The sequence below is a fragment of the Momordica charantia genome (assembly GCF_013281855.1).
Source record: "Momordica charantia cultivar OHB3-1 chromosome 7 unlocalized genomic scaffold, Mcharantia_2.0 BLBB01000007.1, whole genome shotgun sequence".
NCBI lineage: Eukaryota > Viridiplantae > Streptophyta > Magnoliopsida > Cucurbitales > Cucurbitaceae > Momordica > Momordica charantia.
The window spans coordinates 3,570,134-3,582,461 of NW_028275165.1; the positions used below are offsets into that span (position 1 = coordinate 3,570,134).

Here is a 12,328-nt window from a genome sequence, read left to right on the forward strand (position 1 = left end):
AATGGGCTGGTTTCTACTCACCAAGCCACACCACTAAATGGGAAGTCATGGACCCATAATTAAGATCACTTGTATGCCCATTAAATAGCCCAAATATAATTACTCTTTAATTCGTTACCCACATATGAATTAATTATTAAATTAATTCCAACAATCTCCCACTTGGGTAACAATTTTCTTTATTAGCAATTATATTAATTTAGTTCTTTAGTGCACATCTCAATGCTATTAAAACGAACTTCCCTTTAATAACAATCCGGTCCATCTCATATATCGATGAAGAACCAAAGCGGCTGTTGTCACATGTATAATCACGACTCAACCTTCAATGATCACCACACCAAATATACTCAATGACATGGATCAAGTGTGGAAGAGCAGCATGAGAATTACATGTAATGTGATCTAAACATGTCTATTCTCAATTGGTCCAACTTTATTCTTTAAAGAGATCCAAATTTATGCTTTCTAGCTTTATGTTAAACTACATTTAGAAAGAAAATCATTCAGAGTAACAAAATAAATCATCTTCTTTATTCTGCAGAAAAGAAAAACATGTCTAATTTAAGAAAATACAAACTCTCACTCAACTGACATACCATAATTTTCACATCTATATGAGCATTATACTCGTAAACTTTTGTGAAAATTCTTAATGAGCGGATCCGCAATGATGGAGTTACATTTCTTTAAACAAAAATACTCTGAATTTTCTTTATCAACTAAAGCTTAAATATTCATACAAAAGCTTTTGTTGCTGTAATATGGAAAAATACAAATCTTTGTCAAAATAACCTAATGACAAAATTTGATAACCATATTCTTAAGTTCGTTGCCACATACCAAATGCTATAAACACAAACTTTAATGGTGAAAGGGACTAAAGTGACTCTCTACCACGAGATAGTAGTATCCTTTAACATATTAGTGAATATAGCCTTAAAGGTGGATCTAGATGACAACTCAAATTATCAAAATCAAATAGTCTTATGATCTCTAATTAATATGATTATGATGAGTGAGCAAACAACTTTTTTTTTTAACACCTTATAACTCTTTAGATCCAATTAAGAGTTATCAAAAATTGTCTTTCATTCTTAATATGAATACTGCAACGGAAGCATATAGACTTTAAGCATGAATTTTTATTTTATTTTACTTTATTATTCAAGGGACCTTTATTGACGGTGAGTTAATCTTCACTAGTGATTCAATATCCCCTACTGCATAAATCTTTATGCTAAAGAACTTGCAATACCTTTCAACATAGTTCTTTTGTGAATTCTCAATGTTCATTGAGATTGATCTTACAATATCATTTCACAATATAAAAGAGATATGTTCATGCAAGTTTTCATCCTCTAACAAGACCTTTATTATGTCGCAGGCATATTACATTAGGTAAATAAATTTACTCCCACTAAACCTGTAATTCATAATTATTACTTCTATTACCTTCCGATATTACATATGATAATATCAATATGTAATGAAAATTATGAAATTGCAGATAAAAAATTCTTCATTGAGATCACAGATGAATATAAACCTTTTGAAACTTTGTGTTACTAGATCAAAAGTTTCCAAAATATACAAATTTATTGATTTAATAAATTATACAATTAAGAAACCAATCTTTATATTCATCTGACAAAACTCAAAAAGTTATAACTATTGTCATTTACTTGAAATAACTTTTCGAGAAGTCATAGAAAAGATCTCTAAAAAATTAATGTCAGTCTTAAGATTTGAAACCATAACAACTAGAACATTGCCTTTTAAAAGCAATATAACAAAATGTAAAATATCATCGTTGTTTGTTGTTTCAACACATTCTTTATGACATTCATTTTTCCTTTTAAGAGATAAGACTTTGTTTAACTGAAGAGAATATACTCTTTTTATCAAACTTTAATCTTTATAATCATATTTCTCCTATCTCTTCTACTTACTTTAATCACATTTTTAACAATGTTGAGCTTGTTTTACTAAAATGAGGAGAATCTTTATTATTTGCTAATATTGTTATAAAGAGAAAATAACTAAATTTCTCTTAAATACAACATTGTTTATTTTATCTTCCCTCCAAACTCAACATCCTTAAAAATTTTAAGATCTCATCCATATTAACTTTAAGTGGGAACTAACTTTAGAAATTATATATATTGAAAGACTAGTGTATCTAGCGTGACAACTAAAAACCTTAAGTCCAAGTCTCGTAAAACCTTGAATTGCAAGTGATTTTAGTTGTTTATTTATTTGGTACACCACTTAAACTTTTTTATAACAAACTTGAGTGCTTTCTCCAAATAGACTGAGGGTAAGGAAAAATGATTTGTCATATTTCTTACCACACCTTTTTGAGCTTTGAATCATTTTATAAGCAACATACATCTCAGGTTTGCCTGAAAATATATATTATTTATTAGCTCTATAAATCCTTAAAGTAGTTAGCAAATGACTTAGATCTTATCTTTTCAATCCATCATATTTCCTGAGATTTCATTCACTACGAATTAATATATGATGACTTTTAAGATATCCAGAAATAAAGACCTTTCCTATATTAAATATCGGTGCCCTTAACGAGAGTAAATTTAATTTCTTATAACTTTATGCAATGTTGTTAAACATTTAAAGAAGCAATATTGAATAGGCTATAAATTGATGTTCTAAAATACTAAAACTCTCAATAGCACCTAAATTTAACAATTTCAGTTATGTCCCCTTGATCATTCCTAATACAGACTTGAATGTCTGTTTAATCTTGAGAACCAACAAGCAACGAATAGAAATACCAAAGTCTATTCAACACATAATATAAGTTTTCATATGCAAGTCTAGCTTGTTAAATACCCTAAGTGAGAAGCCAAATTTTCTTTATACCTCATGTGGCAATGTATTTGGAACATTTTTTTTTTGTTTTGCTTATAAAATGATTCAAATTTCCTAAAAATATCAAGAAAAGCCCTAAGCTTGATTCTTTTGTGGTTTAGGCGAACATATGTTCCAAATAAACCTTAGTACCAACTTTAATTTCTTTCTTTAAGGAAATAAACAATTAATGAGTACAATTTTATGTTTTCTTACTTAACCTATTTTCCTTGAAACATCAGTTATAAGTATCATAACCCACTACATACCTACTGTATAATTTCTCAAATGGTATCAAATGCACAAGTAAATCCTTGCATATTTTAAATTTTGTGCATTAGATCCTTTAGTGTACTCACTAGTGTTCCTTTATTCTTTATTAAGAAATAGTCAACAAAAAATTTAAAGTCTATTCTTTTTGTACTTTTCAAATTAATCCTTAAGGAACTTTCCTAATTATTTCCTCATTAAACATAATCCCCTTGAATGTTGCAAAACACCGTCATAATACTTATGTAATTAAGGTTACTCCGACTTTTCAAGATCTCAATTAAACCTTAGAGGGATATTGATTTGTAAAAGTTGAAGTGTTTCCTTTCTTTATCAAAAATTCATGCAAACTTGAATGGAAATTATTCTTAAATACACAGTAAGGCAATTAAATAATATTTAACAATAATTAATTCAATAATAAAACATGCTCGAAATTAACCTTAAGTATTTATAAAAATACTTTATAATTAAACTCAATGAGGACAACAAGATACCTAACACAACATTGATAGCCTTCCTTTGGGCCGACAATATCAACTTGCAAGTGATACTCTCTATGTGGTGATCAAACATTGATAATCAATCATGTCAAGTGAAAACCTTCATTTGGGCTGGCAATCACTCACATGACATAACTTTATATTATTCATGTTTATCACCATCTAACTATATGTGGACCTGTTATTTGGCCAAACTGAAGTCTTCCTTTGGGCCGACTACAAAGTGCATAAATACACAGATCCACAAACATCTGATAATTTTGAACGATATCAATATCAGAAATCAGAGGCTACTTTGGTAGCATGATTCATCAAATTAACACCAACCAAAAGGATCAGACAATTATGCAACACATATAACTTTAATTATTATTAATTTTATCTTTATGAAAATAAAACTACCAAAATTATTTTCAAAATTAACAATAATATCTTTATATGCATAATTTAATAATGGGAAAAGTCCTCTAAACAATTTATTAAATCCAGAAATAAAAAAAATAAAAACTGGATTTTCCCAAAAGGAATATTATTGATATTATAACTATCAACAAAGTATTGATTAAATTGTTAAATTATTCACCATAATCAACAATCTTTAATTAGCACAACATAAAAGGAAAATTAAATCGACCTCCATATTTAAATTCGCCCAGAATATTCAAAACAGAATATAAATTGATAACTAAATAAATAATTATTAAAAATTAAATAAATAGCCACAAAAAAAATATTTGTAAGTTTGCGCACTACAACATTTAAAATTAGTTGGTGCTAGGGCATTATCTCCATGCACCAGCCGTTATCTTCAAACGACACCTTATTGGAGTGCCACAATTTCTTTAATTTTTCTTTTAATGAAAACTAAAGATTCACCGTCACAACTAATTTGTTAATAAAAAAAAATAAACTTTATCAAATTAGTCAGGGATAAATTCGAACAATTTTCAATCAATTAAGAATTTTAATCATGTGAAAATTGTTCAAACATCTTATCCATCCAAATAATTTTAATAAATTTTTGTTTAAATAAATAAGTTATTAAAAGAACAATGAACTTAACTCTTAGAGATCCAATAATCATCCATGCAAAACTTGCTCTGATACCACTTGTTGGAAAAATTAAATAAACCCTAATTCATGGTTATTCTAAAACAAAAGCCATAAAATTACAGAACAATCAAGGCCAAGGATCTAAGCATGGAAGAAAACCAAAATCTATAAAGAGATTAGAATTACCTGAAACCATTAGATAGATTGACCACGATCTACGAGAAGTTGTGATTTGTAGTCTTCCTCAACTATGCAACCCAGACCAAATATGGGCAATACTCTCTGTTTGATGGGGAACAGGAGACTCAAGAAGCATAGTGTATTGGGGACCATAACGATATATTTATAGGTTAATCCTAGGGTTTCCCATAATCCCCTAGGATTAATGGGCTGGTTTCTACTCAGCAAGTCACACCACTAAATGGGAAGTCATGGACCCATAATTAAGATCACTTGTATGCCCATTAAATAGCTCAAATATAATTACTCTTTAATTTGTTACCCACATATGAATTAATTATTAAATTAATTCCAACATATATAAGATAAAAATATTCTACTACATTCGGTGGCAAATGTTCGTTTTATTTTGTTCGTTACGTGAATTTTGAAAGAAATGTGTTACTTCTATATCAAAGCAATAGAGTAGTCCATGCCAAACATCTATATGGATAGAACAGTAATAATTACGGGAGACCGACGAAGTCATTGCTATAAAGTGCCAATCAACTAAGTTTATCCCTTCCTTTTCTTCTTCCTTTTCTATGTAGTTTAATTCAAAGTTTATTTAATTTCATCGCCCTAATTTATTATTTTATGTTGCAATAAAATTTAGTTTAAAGATTTTTGTTATTAGTAAACATTCATGTATCGTGGTGAATGATTCAAGTAGTCCTACCTAGGTGAAACTAGAAGTAGTTACGTATATTTTGTGATTAGTGCAAACAAAGTTCTACATTGGTGATAAGATGAAAAATATAGCCATATTTTATATATTTATTTTACATTTTATTAATTTATTATGTTTAAATATTTGAATTTAATTATAATTTATCACTTTGTGGCAAATTGAAGATGTTCAACAATAACAATTTAAAAACGTAATTTTAGAAGATAATGTGGACTTCACCAAATTGGGAAGAGTTCAACGGATAAATACATACATAATTAGTATGGCGGGAAACTTCAATTTGAGAATTATGAATTTTTAGGATATTTTGTAAATAAAGAGATATAATCAAAGTAGGAAACATAATCCTTAATTGACTAGGAACTCTTTTATTTAATTTGTTTTCTTTTAAAAAGAATATTTTCCAATTAGTTAGGAATTCCTTATTAGAGATAATTGTTGGATAAAGTTAATCTGTATAAATAGAGAAGCCTTATTAGGAGATCCAGGATCGAAGTTCCAACGAAAAACTCTCATCTCAAAAATTCAAGTTCTATCTCTACCATGAGTGGTTAGGCTTTAATTCTTCAAACTCAAGGGTGATTCAAGTCCGATTGTAAGCTTGGGAGGCTCAAGTTAGATAGAAATTTCTTCTTTTTCAAGTATTCTTTGTTTCTTATTTTTATTATTTATGAACAATTCATGAGTTTGTGATCCGTAATTGTCATGAATGATTGAAATAAATAGCAAGGGGTTGGCTTATATGTGTGTATTTATGGCTTTTCCATGTTTACCTAGCTTGCATAATAGACTCTAGGGAAACAAATTCACAAAATTAATTAACTTGTAGCTATCTCAAATTAATTGATTTTAGTTTAGTCATTCTCATCATCCTTAATGCTATTCTTTGATTAATATGAAATGCTATCGTGCCCAGTTGATTAATTAATAAGATTTAATTTTGATGTTTGGTCTAAATTAATTAAATTAGGAGAATTAAAACTTACCACGGCTGTTCCGAGTAAGTAGACTAAGTTCTTGAATCAAGAAATCGATTTTTTTATATAAAGCCTATGATACAGATTACAATTGGATGAAAATCACACATTTGGATTGGAAGCTTGGTAACATTAACTTTCGTTTTCCTTTTAGTTTATCTTTTTTTAAATTTCAAAATTTAAATACAAAAACCCCCCTTTTTTTAAGTTTGAGAAATGAATTTCACTGGTTTCCCTCGTGATTCGACCTGGTCTCACTACTTCTACAAGTTAGATTTAGTAAAACCAGTAATTATTTTGGAGGGTCTCGACAACCCTTATATCAATTGGCTAAATAATGGAAAAGATACATGATATATAAGTGAGGATAATAATGCGAGACATTTTGGGTTAAAACCAACCACAAAGACACGAAGACACGAAAGACTTATGTCTGAATTGGGCAAAATATCATAAAATGATCAAGCCAAAGAAGTCGAGATGACACTACTCTAGTGCAACATGGTTGCTGTGACCTAAAGCAGTGTGGTATGATTATGCAGCGCCATGGTGCTCACCTATAGTATCAATGGTGCAAGTTCGCACAATCAACAAAGCTCTAGACGTTACAAATTTAAATGAGTCAAAATAGGCTTTTCTGTTTCTTTTATAAGCAACCAAGAAACGCCATGACTGTGAGGTATCTATTGTTAAGGTAACTTGAAAGTTTTGTAGTGCGTTAGAGAGATTCCATTATAATCTTCTATTATTATTTAATTGTGATTTGCTTCATCACATGGAAGGAGAAAATTGGTGGTCATGATTGGATAACTCTAACTAAATTCTTGGGCAGTATAAAATATCTTCCACGTAGCAAGAGAAGAGAGGTAGATATAAGTCCAAGGTATAACGATCGTCTCAACAGGATGCAAGAACTAACTGTGGTAGAACATCAACTTCGAACTACTAGGATCTAGTAGAACTTTTTGATACTTGCTCTCAAAATAAACATAAAAAACAAGAACAGAGAATTCTTTGAGAGAAGGAGAAACTCAAATGAGAATACTTGATATCTCAAATGAGGAAAACTATAACTATATATATATAGTTGCATAAATACATAACTCCTCACAAAAGAATTATGTAACTTTACACATATGTAACTTTAACGTATAATTTACTTTAACAAAATAAAGAAACAATCTCTCAAAATAAAAAATAAAATAAAGGAACAACTCCTTAGTGAAAGATATAACTTCAATTTTAATAAAATGAAGAAACAAAACAACTAAAGATATAGAAAAATAATTGATACAAAATATAAAATAACATTCACAATACGTTGTGTGAATTTATCAATCGCAAACAATAAAGCTATTCAAAATCTTAATACACAAATTTAATTTTCGAACGTCGAATACTTTTAACTGTTTCTAAATATCTTAATACACAATTGTAAAATGCTTCTTCCACTATAATAAAATGGGTCTATTGCATAAAAAAAAAAAAAAAAATGCAACGGTTGAACTACATGAAATTTGCAGCGGTTTCGCTACCGCCATAATAGAATATATCTTCGATTGCCTTTAGGATGTTATATCTAAAATTTAATATTCATAAAAGAAAACAGTGAAAGCATGATGAATTTATGAAGAATCTTGTGAATTCGACTTCCATCCGTTTACGTGATACCTATCAATATTCATGCTCTTTTATTTTTAAATGGGACGTTCGTTTGAACTTGTTGGGCTCTGATACCATACTAATATTCATGGGTTCCATCTCAAAATTAATTGACAATGAGGGGAGTAGCCTATGCCTATTATAAACTTCTATTAGGTCCCTTATCTTTTCAACGTGGGATCCTTAACATGTCTCTCAAGATTGTGACTCTTTTGATTCATCCATCTTGATCAGATCCCATTTTCGATCGGATGCTCGTTTGAGCGTTTTGAGCTATGATAATAGCTAGTCATATTCACAACTATAGAATATATATCTTCCTATTTTTTATCCCAGGTGTTAAATATTATTTTTTTTGTGGCTTAATATAGTATAGCTATAAAAATTTACCTAATCAATTGTTTTACCGTTTTTTTTTTAATGATCCAAACAAAAATTTTCTCAACATATTTTTTCTTTTCTAAACATAGAAGTTAGACTTTTCTAATGTATTTTAAATTATATTTATTTGAAGTTCAGCTTAGATTATGTTATTTTTTACCATTTTAAACCTGGTATTTTTTTAATAATATTTATTTATTTTGTGTATTTAGGTAAATTTAATATCCATCTAAAATCAGTGAAAGCTAGTGGTTGTCTGAAGAACGTCGTGAGTTCGACTTTCACACATTGACAGGACAGCAAGTCATATTCACAAAGGTATAATATATATCTTTCCCTTCCAAAGTGTGGAATATTATTTTTAGTTGCTTAATATTGCAGCTATCCACAAAGGTATAATATATATCTTTTTTTTGTTCCCTTCATATTATTTTTGTTTTATTGAAAATAGAAAAAAGTAACATATTTGGTAACGAATATGTAAGGCTTATGTTTCTAAAAATTAGGAAACAAGAAACAAATACAAAGAAACAGAAATGTCACCAAAAGGACGCTTAATTCAACACAACTTAAGTGGTTAAATTTGAACCAAGGATGATTAAGCATTAATATGATATTGTCCACTTGAGACATAAGTTCTCGTGACTTTGCTTTGGTTCCATCGAAATGGCTTCAATCTCATTACCCAACCCACAAAATAAAAATTTCAGGCATTGATTAGACACAAATTAAACATTCAAGAATGTATTGGAGAATTTTTTTAAACTTAGAAACTTATTTGACTCAAATAACTTCTTGTAATAATTTAACATTTTAATTTATTTTAATGTTAAATCTGTTTGGTGATTGCATTTGAGAGTTATTTGCTCAACCGCACTATAAATATAGACATTTAACTTGTTTGTATGAGCACCACAACTTTGAAACTGAAAACTAGATTGTGTTATAATTCTCTGGATGGAGTGTGTGAGGTCATCTGAACCCTTCATTCAACCCCTTCCCTTCAATGATATTGGCATTCATGGTGTGCATGCTAATGGTGCTGTGAATGCTCCCAATTCTAATGTCAGTTTCTCTCTGTTGGGTGCTACTGGCAAAACTTACCAACAGTTCATACAGAATTTGCGTAACGCTCTCACAATCAACTCCAAAATAGTGTACAACATACCGGTGCTAGCGGCCACGGCCTTGAGTTCGGCGCGCTTCATACTAGTCCATCTCACCAACTACAAAAATGAGACCATCACTGTTGCAATTGACGTAGTTAACGTTTATATCGTCGCATATCAAGCTGGAAACAAAGCCTACTTTCTGAAAGATGCCTCAAAAGAAGCAAGAGATGTGCTATTCAAAGGCATCAAGCAAGAAATACTTCCTTACAAAGGCAATTACGACGGCCTCGAGACCGCTGCAGGAAAGATTTCAAGAGAGAAAATTGATCTTGGATTCTCTGAACTAGGCAGTGCTATCGGCAACATGTACCACTATAACGCTGGTACTTCTGTCCCTAGAGCATTCATTGTGATGATTCAGACGATTTCAGAAGCGGCAAGATTTAAGTACATCGAGACAAAAGTTTCACAGAATGTCGAGACTAAATTTAAGCCAGACCCAGGATTCTTAAGCTTAGAGAATCGTTGGTCTGATCTATCTGAACAAGTACAAATTGCACAGAATCGTAAAGGAGAATTTGCTCGTCCTATCGAAGTTCGAAGTGTTACCAACAAACCAATTCTTGTAACGAATGTGAAGTCCAAAGTTGTGGAAGGCATGGCACTGTTGCTTTACAGCAAGCCGAGGGGCAATGGAGATCTAATGGAACTGATGGAAGAGTTCAATAAAGAATGGGAAAATGGTCGAGGTGAATTTGGAATTGACTTCTGATCTGAAGAAGAAGGTGGTGAGAGTTGAATTTCCACGCAGTGAAATAATACAAAAGGCATGTGAAGACTAATAGTACTAAGCCATATGCTTTGTCTAAATCAATAATAAATGTGGAATACTTGCTTTGGTTGCCTACTATAATATCAAAATAACTATGGATTAATATTTTAAGTCATTTTTTCTCTTTTTTGTTATACACGTTTTAAATTTTGCTTTTTCACTAACATTTTTCATTTTCAAACCTAATTTCAAATACCCTTTTTAAATCCTTGTCATATGTTGAAAACTCACATGATTAAATTTTCTCAAATTTGAAAACTATTTTGGAATTTGGCCTTTTCTTGTTGTTTTTGTGTTTTTTTTTTTTTTACTTCGAAAATCGATTTTACGATAGAGACCATTTATGAACCTTCCCTCTATAGCTTGCGGTAATGATTTCTCTTGTATATTTTGTTCGATTTCGCAAGTGTACTAGTTGTCACAACTAATAAAGGGATAAGTACAGTATCATATCCACAATGATGGTTAATTTACCAATAATACCAATTAAATTTATCCTTAATCGATTTGATCAAACTACAAAGAAACATGTGATCAAACTAAAAAGAAATAATGTAAAATTGTTAAGGACAACGGTACCCCGAGTATCTCCATAATGGCATGATATTGTTTGCTTTGGTCATAACCCTCAGGACTTTGCTTTTGGTTTCACCGGAAATAATTGTGTCTTCTCTTATATACCCATAATCGTTCCCTTCCCTAGCCAATGTGGGACTTTATTTGCAATCACCTTACAAACCCAACAATCCTCCCCTCGAACAAAGTACCACTGAGCCTCTCCTCAAGTAGTCGTTCATCCGCCTACTCTCGGAGACCATAAACGAGAGCTTGTGCTCTTATCCAAGGCTCAAGGATGCAACACAACCTTGATAGAGCACACCCACGAATTATACCATGACCACACCTTTTGAGGCTCACTATTCTTTGTTCGGCACTCGAGGATTCACCGACACAGCTAGGTTTAGACCATGACTTTGAATCCACTTGTTAAGGACAACGGTACCCTGAGTATCCCACGTATCTCCACAATGGTATGATATTATTGTCCGCTTTGAGCATAACCCTCACGGCTTTTCTTTTGGTTTCACCCAAAAGGCCTCATACTAATGGAGATAATTGTCTTCTCTTATATACTCATGATCATTCCCTTCCGTAGGCCTCATACCTTACAAACCCAACAAAAACGAATATATAAAAAGTTGAGGGCTCCGCGACTTCACTAGTATGTCTTGAGTTTCTAATACTCTGGCTAACTTTGTTTTTTTCTATGTTGATACTGAATTCCCTTTTATTTATAGCTAATTTTTCTTCGAGCATTAGCAAACAGTTCAAGAAGCAAATTCCTTCGTCTCTGTGAAATTTCGAACCAATTAAAAAGCATTAAGCGTGGGAGATTTGTAAATGCTACACAAAAATTTGTAAACATCTTTGTCTTACGATATAACCTACACAGAGATGTTGAATCGAACCTTGAATGTTTACCCATAGCTATGGCTAAAAATTTAAGGTTCGATTCAACTCTCATCTCTTGTTCGCAAATTGAATAAAGCATTAAGTTTAGAAAGTTAACCCAACAATGAAAATAACTTAATATATCCATCAAGCTCAAGATTTCATAGTTTTGGCTACATCAAGAGCCCTAGAAAAGAAATATAAGACAAAATTAACTTAGAATATTAATAGCACAAACTAAAACCTAAAGAAAGTGTAAGGAACGAAGAAAAGAGGAGGATTCTCCTAAAAAATGGTGTTTT

The 12,328-nt window shown here is 30.8% G+C and overlaps 1 protein-coding gene across 1 annotated transcript; it reads left to right on the forward strand.

Moving 5' to 3' along the window:
* The first annotated feature begins 9,521 nt into the window (after positions 1-9,521).
* Positions 9,522-10,689, forward strand: LOC111024726 (ribosome-inactivating protein bryodin II). The gene has a single exon (XM_022302499.2). The coding sequence runs from the start codon at positions 9,588-9,590 to the stop codon at positions 10,512-10,514; it is 927 nt and encodes a 308-aa protein (XP_022158191.1). The 5' UTR covers positions 9,522-9,587; the 3' UTR covers positions 10,515-10,689.
* The last annotated feature ends 1,639 nt before the right edge of the window (positions 10,690-12,328 follow it).

Coding starts and splice junctions, on each gene's coding strand:
- LOC111024726 (XM_022302499.2), top strand. CDS start 9,588: ATGGAGTGTGTGAGGTCATCTGAACCCTTCATTCAACCCCTTCCCTTC.